A 13,441-nucleotide genomic window follows, 5' to 3' on the forward strand; every position below is an offset into this window, starting at 1 on the left:
AAGAAATCAGAAGCTAAAACCTCGAGGATGTGATCAAAGGAAAACATTGCATCACATGCGGGATCACTGCAACCTCAAAAATATAATAAAGACTAAATCGTGAGCTAAATGTGTGTGCAGATGATCAGCAAGTAGAACTTGAGGTGAAACTAGAAATCAAAATGTAAAAACATAATACAGATTCAGAATAATGCTGTTAATAAGAGGGAAAATAAACTATTATTAATAGTAAAATTCCAACTTCACCAGTGAATTAACATCGATAGTGCACACATCAATATTTAGATCTCATAAGTGCTACTCAGACAGTTGTACAGGATTTGTTCAGACAGAAACAGAAGTGTGCCTCTGACTTTTTTCTGTACATTTACATTTATGGATATTTTAATGGATGCTCTTATCCAGAGTGACTTACAGAAGTGCTTTGAAGTCTCCAACAATAAATACATCCTCAAACTAGTTTGCTAGCTCAGGGACTAAGTGTACCATAAGTCTAAAAACCCTTTTGGGGAGATTAGTATAGTATAAAAACATAAGAGAGGATTTAAAAAAAAGTGCTAATTTAAGCACTTAATGAAGAGGTAGGTGTTTATTTGCCACTTGAAAACAGCTAGTGACTCAGCTGTTTGGACGTCTATGGGAAGTTTATTCCATCACCTCGGTGCCAGAACAGAGAAGGGCCTTAATATATGCCTTCTTTGTACCCTGAAAGATGGTGGGTGCAAGTGATGGCTTAATAAAGTTGAGGAATGTGTAAAGAAAACTAGGCACTGAACGCTCAGTACTTAATTCCGACAACACAGAAGTACTTCTACTAGGACCACAGGCAGCTAGAAGCAAGCTTTCTGATTACATAGTAACTTTGGATGGCCCTTCAGTTGCATCATGTGCAGCAGTAAAAGACCATGGTGTGATTATTGACTCCAGTCTCTCATTTGAAGCACATGTAGATAATATTACTAGAATAGCATTCTGTTGTCTCAGAAATATGACACTACACGATGCAGAAAAACTAATTCATGCTTTTGTTACCTCTAGGTTGGAATATTGTAATGCCTTGCTGTCCAGATACTCCAGTGGGTGCATAAACAATTAAAATTAGTCAAGAATGCAGCAGCCAGAGTCCTTCCTAGAGCCAGAAAATATGACCAAATCACCCCTCTTATCCACACTACATTGGCTCCAATTCACAATACAATTTCACACTGATTATAAAATACTACTGTTTACTTATAAAGCACTGAATGGTCTCACGCCACAAAGCAAATTTTGGTCTTTTATGATCCACCACACCTGCTTTGATCAAAAGGTGCAGGATCCTTGTTGGTACCTTGAATAATGAAGGCTACAGCAGGGGGCAGAGCTTTCTCTTACAAAGCCCCCATTTACTGAACAGCCTTCCAATTAGTGTCTGGGACTCAGAAACAGTCCCAGTCTAAGTCAAGCCTTTTGTTAATAGATTTTTTTCTTGTTAAAGGCACAGATCTGGAGGGTTCATGGGCATAGAGTGTTTTGGTAAACTGGGATGTTTGGATGCTGTCGCCAAACTCCCAACCCCCATCCTTTCCCCACTCTCACATGGTCACTCAGATTTGATGACGGTGGAGTTGCTGGCCATTGTATGTCCCAGGGTGCCCTCATGTCTGTGTTAACTTCTGGCTCTCACTTTTAGTTATGCTACCATAGCTAGTCTTGCCAGAGTCCTTGCTTGCACTCTGCACACATTGTACATCTTCTTAAACCATAACAGTACAAGGACATACCTAATAATCTGTTATCTCCCCTGCCCCCCGTCTCTCTGTCAAGCTACACCTTTCTCCTGAGATACCAGTAATCCTGACTCCTTCTGCCCTCTGGACCTGCCTGAACCATCCTGATGCCCCTCTTCTGCTTGGAACATCGAAGATGGCCCCAATAGATTGCTTAAAGATCACCATGAGAACTGTGGATGGTACCACAAAGACACCCTAATGATGGCTGTGGATGTTCTTTATTGGATAGCCTAAATACATCAACTGCTAAGAACAGTGTACACTCAAATCTCCACCACTGAACAGTTGATAACCAAGTCTGATACAAGAAACTTAAAGTTAAAACTCTAACAATGTTCATACTCAAGTTCCTTTAACACACTTAATACTGCTTGACTTTATAGTATACAGTTACAGAAGTGAAATGATTAATAAAATCATACTATGTGCTGTCACCCAGATGAGGATGGGTTCCCTTTTTGCTTTCAATGTTCCTTCCTCACCTCAGGATGTTTTTCCTTGCTGGCATTGCTTCTGGCTTGCTCATTAGGGACCAATTTAAATTTTATATCTGGATTTCTGTAAAGCTGCTTCGTGACAATGTCCATTGTCAAAAGTGATATTCACTTCAATTCAGTTTTATTTATATAGGTACTTTAAGGTAGCTGGGCACTGGCCCATTTTTGGCATTGTAGGCAAGCATCAGTGTTTCAAAGCAATTTGGTGTGACAACTTGGGGAAGTTAAAAATAAGTCATGCATCTGAATTCATGAGTGTCTGTGGGAGGAAAGGAGAGGATGAGTTGAGTGTCATCAGCATAGCTCACCTCACCTCACCAGGAGAGCGGCTATAGAAGAGGACCAAGCACTGAGCCTTCCAGGACACCAGTACAGAGTCTGCATGTAGCAGATGTGGATTTCCTTCATGTCACGTGATATGACTGTCCCTCCAGGTAGGAAGCAAACCATTGCCATGCTGTGTCACAAATTCAAAGACTCATGAAGATGGACAAGAGATTCTTGTGGTTGACTGTGTCAAAAGCTGCTGAAAGGTCGAGGTGGATGAGGACTGATGACAGTGTGGCTGATCTAGTGGCATAAAGCTTTGCAGTGATGCCACAACGGTAGTTTCTGTAGGACCTTGGAAGTTATTCTAGGTGAGATAAAGAGACAGCTGATGGTAGACAATGCATTTGAGGATGTACTGCAAGTACTACTCAGAGAGTTGTGCTAGATTTGCCCATACAGAAACAGAAGTGTGCCTCATATACAGTAAACTCCAAACGCAATTGAATGCTACTGGAGGTGACTACGAAAGACATAATTAATATTAATTAATTCACTTACTTAAAGTATACCTATAAGCATAGTAGTGAATGCTTTGTCAATTTATCCTTTAAACAGTGGGCAATTTTTCTTTACAGGAGTGCACATCAAATTAACAAAAACAATGGCATGATTGTATTCATTTGACAACTCAACATATTGAATTAAAAGCATGATAAAAGTGCTTACATGCCAGGCACACATTACAATTTCATGACCTCACTTTAGTACCTTGTGGCTACATATCTGTTGGTGCAAAATATAAAAAAAGCAAAATAATGATTTGCTGGATGATTTTATAAACTGTCAAATAATGAGAGCTGTATCGTTAAATTAAGCCAAATTTGCGGTGAATAATGTGAGAGTCCATCTAGGACTACTCATGCAGCAACATACTGGCAATATACTGGACTGCTATTAGATATTTATTTCAATGCTTATTAAACTACAGTTTAATATAATGAAATTTAATGTTTCTTATTGGGACTAGACCTTTCATTCAGTAAAAAAGCACCACAAATAATCTATGGAGCAAACTGTCCATTGTTTTTTCTCTTGAAAATGTCTTCAGTGCAATGCTAGAAGTCTTCTTTCTGCTAGAAGAATGTCTTCAGTGGAATGACTGTACAAATGGCTGCCATGGGTGGTCCACCTTCAAAGAACCTATGGTAAAGTTCATCACTTCAGGATATGGAGCATATTTGTGAAAATGGTGCAAGTCCGACTTTTTATCTTACAATTGCTTGTTAATATCTCATAGTTGCAATCAGTTACCATCAAATAAGCAATCATAAAAACATGATTAATCATATAGCCCTTGCGGTAATTGACTGGATTGAGTAAGGGAGTGTAATTGGAGTGCAACTACAGATTAATCAATTATAAAAATATTTTTTAATCTAACAATTATTCCCTGTTCAAAAACAGCTAATTCAAATGAGGAATTTGAGCATTTTATGAACATTTCTAGGTTCAAATGGATCACCCTGACCTCTTTATCTAAATTGTAAATCTAAAACATCATCCAATGTGACAATATCTAATAAGTAAGATTTATTTAGAAAGCACATTTCAAACAACTTGTATTGACTAATGTGTTGAGCACTGAATAAAATGATGCAAGTAATAAAATAAGTAACTTGAAAACATAACACAGTAAATTAACAATTGATTTGATAAGTACAGATGAATAAAAAATGCATTAAAAATTGTTAAACAGCCACGTGATTTAATAAAGTGAAAGATCATTTGATTAAACAGTGCAGATTTGATCATTTATGACCACTGTCCTTTAGCATTTATCATTCGTACCACAACACTACAATAAACATGCAGAGTGGTCACACAGAATGGTTGAAGTAACAAATATTCTGGTATGAAAACAAAGGTGATTTAAGCAGGGAGGAAGGGTGAGGGAGTGAAGGTCAGAGTGTGAGTGAAAGAGGGAGTCTGAGAGTGATGTGAGTGGCAGAGACAGACAGATAGATAGCCAGCTAGCCAGCCAGCTAGATAGATAGATAGATAGATAGTTAGACAGATAGATAGATAGATAGATAGATAGATGCTTTACTTTGCAGCAGTGGCATAAATTGCTTGAAATGGGATAAGCTTGTCAGTTCTGTTCTCCATTCGGACATCTGCAAAACCACAGGACTGCAGCGCCTCCATGTAGGCTTCAGGTCGCCAGTTCTCTCCAGGCAACACTTTCTTAGATGCAAATAAAACAACACTATCCAGTCTGAGTGTCGTCACCATGAGCCCACCTGATGGAGTGAAACTTTTTTCAATGAGAAAGGTTATCGTAGAATAACATGGCAACAACACCAGCTAAAATTTGGAGTTTTTCTAGAATACATTACACAACCTCTCATGAAGTTCACAATAATGCAGAACTAAGAAACAACTATAAGACTTCATCTTTATTCCAATATGTCCATACTTCACCTGGTTTCATCACTCGGTGTATCTCCGAGGCAGCTACCTTCAGGTCAGGCCAGTAGTAATAGGAATTACAGTGGAACACTTTATCCACACTGCTGTCTTCTAATGGCATTGCTGCTACATCAGTGCAGTACAGAGTCACTTTCTCACTGGCTATGTGCGCCTGCATCCTCTCTGTGGCCATGTGGTGCATGTAGTTGGAGTAATCCACCCCGAACAGCTTTCCTCCTGGCCCTGTGAGGAGCTGGACAGCTACCTCCAAACCCAGGCCTGGACCATGACCCAGCTCCAACACTGTCTCATCAGGCTGGATCTCACACAGTGTCACTGCATTTTCCTCCAGGATCTGGTTATGCCACTTCAGGAACTTGGTAACCAGCCACCCGGCGAGGGACTGAGTGGCTCGCCCCAGCTGTTGGCCTAGTTTTCTGGATAGCATTCTGCAAATTGTATGGTCAGGGAATGTAATTTTAATGCTCAAACTGTAGAATTTCCTGATAGCTTATTTATAAATTAAGTGTGTAATAGACTGAGAAGATTTAATTCGGTCAGCTTTTCTGGCTGGTTGAGGCCAGGAAACAAGAACCTTTGCCTCCCTTGATTTTCTATCAAGTAGATCAATGCTACACTCTGTAAAATGTCATTTCTTTTATTCTACACTGTTCTTAATTCCATTAAATATTTATTTACAGAATATGTTTTTTATTTTGAGTGTTAACTGGTAGGAAAACAAAAATTTATACAAGTGAACATGCAATGTTAAATCAGGAGCTTTGGGAGGGGGCATACACACTTTATTTCTTTTGGCGATTACAAAGATACTAATGCTCTAAGGGCCTTATTCAGAGTTGTTGACTTAAGTCAGCGATATAAACAATGGTAAAATTCCTTCAGAGATGGGTTTGGTAAGGTATGACCAATGCCTTCGTCATCCAGAAACTGCCTACACACTCTGGCCACATGAGAACTGGCACACTGTCTGGCACACGTTCAGGGAAGTGGCAACTGACAGCGATTTCACCAATTTGAAATACATGGCATCAGTGACCAGCTATATCAGCAAGTGCATTGATGACGTCACTGTCTCCAAGGTCATCACCACCGCTCCAACCAGAAGCCGTGGATGACTGCAGAGGTGCGTGCGCTGCTAAGGCCCCGAGACTCTGCCTTCAGAGCAGGCGACAATGTGGCCCTAAGAACAGCAAAGGCCAAACTGTCCCGGGCCATCAGAGAGGCAAAGAGCACGCACACACACACACACACACACACACACACAGAATCCACAGCCACTTCAAGGACAGTGGAGACACGCGGTGCATGTGGCAGGGCATCCAGGCCATCACCAACTACAGGACATCATCTGCCTGTGACAGTGATGCCTCCCTTCCAGATCTGCTGAACAACTTCTACACTCAGTTCGATGTGCAGAATGACATGAAGGTGAGGAAGACAACCCCTCACCTTCATTGTGTTTTTATGCATTTTTTCATTTATTCCAAAATAATAACTAAAGTAACAATTATTGCAGTAACAATTTGAACAATATTTTGGAAACACTTTACAATAAGGTTTCATTAGTTAACATTAGTTAACTACTTTAGTTAACATGAACTAAGAATGAACAATACTTCTACAGCATTTATTAATCTTATTTCATATTATTTTCAACATTTACTAATGCATTATTAAAATCAAACGTGTTTGTTAACATTAGTTAATGCTCTGTGAACTAACATGAACAACAGTCAACTTATTTTCGGGTCATCGTCATAAAAGCTCTGTAAAAACAGACACGAAGATATCTCTTTCATTTCATCAAGCTGAATGCTCACTAAAAACTAACAGTACGTTTTCAGGCCATTTCAAGTTTTCATTTTTGACGTGACACAAAGCAGTGATATCTAAGCGGGTGAATTGTTTCCTTACTTTATAATTAGTCAGTAACGCCATCATTTTGTCCATTCAGGCCGAGAGCTCGCACGAAAACAAAAGGCGGGATTTATCGAACGAACCTATCACATCCAATCATAACCGATCATATCCAATTATAGCGCGATGGAGGCACTGCCTCCTCTCACGTGACTTTCCCCCATTCATTCTCAATTACCCCCCACTAAACCCACGGCACGTTATGGGGTCTCTGTTATAAGTCAATGGGCTGAGGGGAGGAAAACCTCCGCTGTAACTTTACCTGCGGGTGTCGCCGTTGGACAGTGTTACTTTATAAAAACGAGTGACTTTTATACTTTTAATGTCATTTTTAGTAATATTTGCGTCGTTTTATTTTTGCATTATCGATTATTTTCTCATCCAATTTTTGAGGAGACACTGCCTCTCTTGCCTCCCCGGAGAAAACGCTCCTGATAGATATACACACACACACACATGATAATATATATATCAGGGGCGTTTCCTCCAAGGAGGCAAGGGAGGCAGTGTCTCCTCAAAAAATTGGAAAACCTTCTGATCAGAAGTCCAATGTCTTAACCACTGAGATATTCACTCAAAGTGAAAATGTATGTGGACACTTAATAGAGGTAATAAGTTAAATGGAAGACAGATTAACTTACTTACTGGTGTGTACACACAGATAAATTAAAATCACTAGTAAAACTAAACAATAGCATATTTCACAACACCCATGTTAAACAAAAATGACTTAAGCCAGAGGTCTTCAATCTTAACCACAAACGGCTGCTGTGGCTGCAGGCTTTCATGCCCTGGCTTCCAACCAAGCAGGATCCACACCTGATTCCACTTGTTTAATCAGTTCATCTTGGTCTCCAATCAACTATCAAGTGTGCCTTCAATTTGGCTGGTATGAAAGCCTGTAGACTCCTGGCTTAAGCTGTATTGTACATTGAGCTGTAGCTTTCAACATAGCATTGTTTAACTAAAAAGTACCACTTGTGGGTACAAGTTAACATATATGTAACATACAATTAAATATAAACACAAACCTGCAATTAACTCCTTAGGCTATGAGGTTCTACAGGGGGGACTGCAGACTGCTACTGCTATATACAATGTGCTGAGGACCCCAGAGCTCCCTAAAGATCTGCATGAGGGTGCCTTTTAACTTGCCTGATTTAATTTCTCATTCTAATGGATAGGAGAATTCTCTACAGCTGCCTCCAGAATAACCCACCTATTGTGTAAAGTTTAAGAATTCCCTGTAGTGTCCTCAGAGGCCTTGTTTGCATCCTGGATGGCTGGCCGTGGAACTAGGTAGGTCACTGGACGCAAATAGGTCTTATTGTTTACTTTGACTTCAGCTGATCTGACATACCCATCTCCACTGACATTCAACTTGACAACTTGACCGCTGCCCCATCACCATACTGTATATAATGTTACATGTAATGTAAAACTTCAGGGAGGCTGGTTTTTGTTCTTTCTTTTAGCGCCGTCCTTAGTCCAGCCTCTATTTGTTTACTGTTTACTGTTATATGCTTTTTTTACTCCTGCATTTTACTCCCACTACTAGATTGTACTGTGTTGACACAGCTACTATAAGGGCTGTATACCTGGCTAATCCTATTACTGTGGAAAAAGCTAAGCCTAAACAATGTACTGCGATTTGACCTTCTCTCCCCATTGTCAACTGGTCCTAGAGACGAGGTTCAGTTGAAGGTGTGTTTAGCACAGTTGGAGATGGGGCGTGTAGAAAGGGCTGAGCAGCGACAGGCTGAGTATGAGTTCACTAGCCTCCCAAAGAATGGAAGTAGAAGTTGAGAAGGAAATTTGGCTGCAAGAATTGTAACTGAAGGCAAAGGATCTCATAACCTTGTTCCCAATTGGATTTGGCTTCCTCTGCCCAGTGTCTCCTGCCTCTCTTGCCCCTCTGCCAGTTATGCCAAGTTCAGAGGTGAGTGGGGAGTTGCGTACCAGTAAGTGTGTATTTATTTTATTTTGCTCGCTTATGAATATGTTCCGAAGGTTTACCGCCAGAGGTTTAGAAATTTTAAAAAGATGTCAGCACAGTCTTATGTGGAGTTTGCAAGAGAGAACAGTCTCTTGTTTGATAAAACAAGGTTACAGCTGACAACGTGTCTGATCAAGTCAAGTGAGTTTTTATTGTCATTTCTTCACATAGCTTGTAAACATTTGAACATAATGTCATTTCTCCAGGACCATGGTGCAACACATAACAGGACACAAGACTACATAAAGTGCAAATACACGACAGTGTGAGACAAGTGCAGGACAATAAATATACAGAACAGGACACAAACTGTAAACTATTGGAAGGGTAGCAGCAGCAATCAGTATATCTGTAGCAGAAATACGTTTCGCATTCCATAAATTGTCTGATGCAGCTTTTTAAAGTGCAGATGTGCAGTAGTATTGAGTCATACTGGGTTAGGTGTTTGACTAGCCCAGGTGAGTGTTCAGAGGCAGCAGGGTGTTGAGTAATCTGACTGCCTCAGGGTAGAAACTGTTGGGAGTTTGGCTCTCTTCAGCCTCTGCAGGAAGTGGAGGCACTGCTGGGCCTTACTGGCTAGGTAGGTGGTGTTGAGTTCGGGAGAGGTCCTCTGTCACGTGCACACCAAGAAACTTGGAGCTTTTGACTCTCTCCACAATTGTTCCATGTGCAGTGGTGAGTGACCTACTCGGGTCCTCCTGAAGTCAATAATCGTCTCTTTACTCTTATCAAAAGTAAGAGATAGATTGTTGTCTCTAGACCATTCTGCAAGCTGGTTCACCTCCTCCCTGTAGGCTGACTCATCATTGTTGCTGATGAGGCCCACAACTGTAGTGTCATTAGCAAACTTGGTGATGTGATTTGCACTGTACTTAGTAGCACAGTCATGAGTCAGCAGTGTGAACAGCAGTGGACTGAGCATGCAGCAGTGGGGAACTCTGGTGTTCAGTGTGGTGGTGCTGTAGGTGGAGTTGCCAATCCTGACGGACTGGAGTCTTCCAGTCAAAAAGTCCAGGATCCAATTGGGGGTATGGTCAGACCCAGCAGACTCAGCTTTGTTATCAGTTGTTGTGGGATGACTGTTTCCGGATGATTGTGTTGAACTGAATTGAGCTCTTCCCACAGACCATCGTTTATTTCTCCTAAGCTTTGTTTTCCAATGTTCAGCAAAAGTTGGCAATGATAGACATGTTCACCAGTGTTTCCAATTGGTGTGGACTACACGTAACATGCTCCGCATTTGTGGACTCGAAGTGGATTCTACGTGCAACCTCAATGCCATCTTGGATAGCGGCTAACCCTAACCGCGTTAACTGGCTAACTCTAAGGGAACTTATCATGCTGGAAATCTTTAACAACTGTTTACCCAATAAAGTAACAGAATGGATGAAATGAAATTAAATGAATTAATTAAATAAAAGTAAAGTTACAACTCTTTTGCAGTAATCTTAGCAGATGAATTTGTCTTAATGCACAAAATCAGCTTTACCTCTAAGGCTGGGTCGGTAGGTTAAGTTTGAAAACAGTGCAGTTGTATGGTGTAACCTCCCCAGTGCATGCAAGCAGTAAGCCTTCCTAATTAGAGTGTTTTTATTGTCACAAGATTCTGTATGTAGGTGCTGACTGTGGAATTCTAAAACTCGAAGTAAGCAAGAATGGCAAGAAAAGAACCAGCCAAGTGCAGGACAGACTAGAAGTCTTGGCCTTGTGAAAATATTCTCTCAAGAAGTTAGTGATGATTGCTACCACCTGTTAACTTTTCACAGTGCAATTTCCATGACAGACTCTTATGAAGCTGTTCAGCCAAATGTCATGCTACGTAACACAGGGTGTATTACCACATTTACTGGGTTAAGACATTGTATTAAGACATTTACTGGGTGTTATAATCTTTGTCAAGGTCTGGACATGGGTTAGGTTAAGGTTCCTCTATATGATGTTCATTTGTGTTCTGATTTAGTGAGTGGAGATGCTATGTTGGAGTTAGGCCAATGTTACCTGTTAAGGGTGTAGACTTCATAGTGGGTAATGACTTAGCTGGAGGTAAATGGTGCCTGTTTTAATGGTTTCAGACTTACTTGAGGAAATGAATCAAACTGCTAAGTATGCTATTGGCTTTTCTGATATTTTTCCTACCTCTGTAATGACCAGATCACAAGCAAAGCACGCAGATCATTCTAACACCTTTATTGCTAAAGATGAGCTAGTTATCATCTTCACTGATGTCTGTAAGTGACAATGTGCTCTCTGCCTCCCCTTTGTCCAGTGTCTCTTGAGAAGAACTAATCTCAGGCCAAAAACTAGATGATAATTTAGCCAAGTGTTTTCTCTGTGTGTGAGATCTTAAAGATATTGAGAAGAAGCTTTTTAGATGATGGCATGTTGATGCGAAAATGGTCCTCTCATGCAAATGGTCCCATTAACACAGTTTTTCAGATTTTGGTCCCTTCTTTGTTCCACCTGGTGTTGAGTGTGGGTCGTGGTCATCCATGGTCTGGTCATCTGGGCATCACAAAACCTTACTCATGTTTTTTAAAACATTTTTTTAGTCTGCTTTTTTGCGCAAAGATTTTATAGAGTTCTCACGCTCTTTTGAGACATGTCAGAATGTTGGTAAACCTAATCAGACCATTCTACCTGCCCTGTTACACCCTACTTACGTAATAGGTGAACCTTTAGAAAGGGTTTTTAACTGTGTTGGTCCTTTGCCTATAACTGAAAGTGGAAATCAGTTTCTCTTGACCATCATTTGTGCTGCAACTCAGTTTCCTGAGGCAATTCCATTACATAAAATTACAGCTGAAACTGTAAGATGACCCCAATAAGTGACAGTCCCAGAAATGGCCCTGGGAGGAGTTGCTCATTGAGTGAGAGACCCTGTTAGGAGAATGAACAATTAAACACTAATCTGTGTTTCCTATTATGTTGGACAAGATGATGTGGTATAAACCAAGACTTGTCCATTTTTTCCTGCATTGAGTCAGATCGCATATCCACTACCAAGAAGTCTCTGTATCTCGGCTTCGTAGATCTGAGCCTTGGTTGGATCTTTGATTAGCCGTCTTTCTGTGCTACAGAGAGAGGGCATCACCATGTCCACAGTAGCCTTCAGATGTGGTGCCCTTTTATCATGAAGCAGTGGGGTAGCATACCTGAGTGCTCCCCCAACACTGAGTCTGATGCTGTGGGTTTCCAATATATCTACTGCTTCCGTTTCCAATATACCTACTAGATTAAACAGACATCGAGCTGCCAGAGATGTTCCAGCAGGTGGTCTGAGAGAGGTAAGGCAGCAGATGGCTAACTGCACAGAATGATGCATAAGCCTGTCCAGACCCTGAAGAGCCCAGGCGAGTTCAGTACGGACTAGGCCCACCATTAGGGCCTAGTCAAACTGCCTCCTTGGCTGCAATCAAATTTGATCTGCTCCTATGAGAAGAAGTGGATGGACCTTATCAAAGGGCTGGTTTGGGATGCCATGAACAACTGTGAGGTGAATCTCCTGGCACTCACTGCAAGCTTTCTTTAGAGTGCACGCCTCAGGACCATGACTTGTGTGCCTACACTGGTGGCATCATTTACCCTTAGAAATCCATTCCTCTTGTTGTTCATTAGTACAAGAAGTGACCTCAGGACACTGTGAAAGATAATGTTAAACATTCTTACTGAAGAGACAGAGGCGCTTGACCTTCTTCTGCTTGGTGTTCAGCTGAGTATTCACAAGGGGCCATATGCTATCCATTGTAGATTTGTTTAAGCCATGCCAAATGGTTACAGATTGGCCTGTCTGGTCCTTTTTTACAATCAAACATTTCGGATGAGAATGACCCTCAGCTTTAACATTTAGCTACTCTTAGAGATTTTTCAAACAATAAAGATTCAAGCTGTTGGTCAGGAGGGGAACTTGTACCTTGCAGATGCTCTCTCATAAGTACTTTGGGAGCTTACTCAGAAGCCAGTCCACATGGCCTGTTGATGTTAGTTCTAGTCCACTGGGTCCTTTAAGAGACATAAGCATCGACACTAGTAGGTTCACTCAGAACAAATGTCCGAAAGGCTTTGGTATCACCAGCCTTCACATTGCTGCAATTTCACGCTGCACAAGCTGGTGAGTTTGACCATATTGTTGCTGTAGGGTTTACATTGCAGTAGCATAAGGTTGAAGGTAATACCTACATGACAGGGCTATTAAGCAGGCTTCAACTAGAACAAGGTGCTCCATGAGTACTCCACGAGTACTCTTCAGAGAGCTCAGGATGTGGACAGTAAAGACTGTGAACTCCCTCTCTGTATAATGTTTGAGCTTAGAGTTGAGCTTAATGTTCTCTGCTTTTTGGCACAGGAACATGCTGTGACCATGGCTGATTTGGTAGCTTAGATATCAATGCAGCAGATGGCTGTAACATGCTGATAGAAATGTGATGGACTGAACCACTGCAGCAGGTTGGGGAAATGAGGGCTGATATATGGGCTGGACAGATTTCACATGTGAAGGTTGA

General features: G+C 41.1%; 1 protein-coding gene across 1 annotated transcript; it reads right to left on the minus strand.

The window, feature by feature from the left end:
• Window positions 1-4,282: 4,282 nt before the first annotated feature.
• On the minus strand, window positions 4,283-7,732 carry LOC113530803 (uncharacterized methyltransferase YdaC-like). Its single transcript, XM_026921128.3, has 3 exons — window positions 7,592-7,732; window positions 5,021-5,457; window positions 4,283-4,839 (listed from the first exon to the last, which is right to left on the minus strand). The coding sequence occupies exons 1-3, from the start codon at window positions 7,642-7,644 to the stop codon at window positions 4,643-4,645; spliced, it is 687 nt and encodes a 228-aa protein (XP_026776929.3). The 5' UTR covers window positions 7,645-7,732; the 3' UTR covers window positions 4,283-4,642.
• Window positions 7,733-13,441: the final 5,709 nt, after the last annotated feature.

The sequence above is a fragment of the Pangasianodon hypophthalmus genome, chromosome 16 (assembly GCF_027358585.1).
Source record: "Pangasianodon hypophthalmus isolate fPanHyp1 chromosome 16, fPanHyp1.pri, whole genome shotgun sequence".
In the NCBI taxonomy this organism is placed as follows: domain Eukaryota; kingdom Metazoa; phylum Chordata; class Actinopteri; order Siluriformes; family Pangasiidae; genus Pangasianodon; species Pangasianodon hypophthalmus.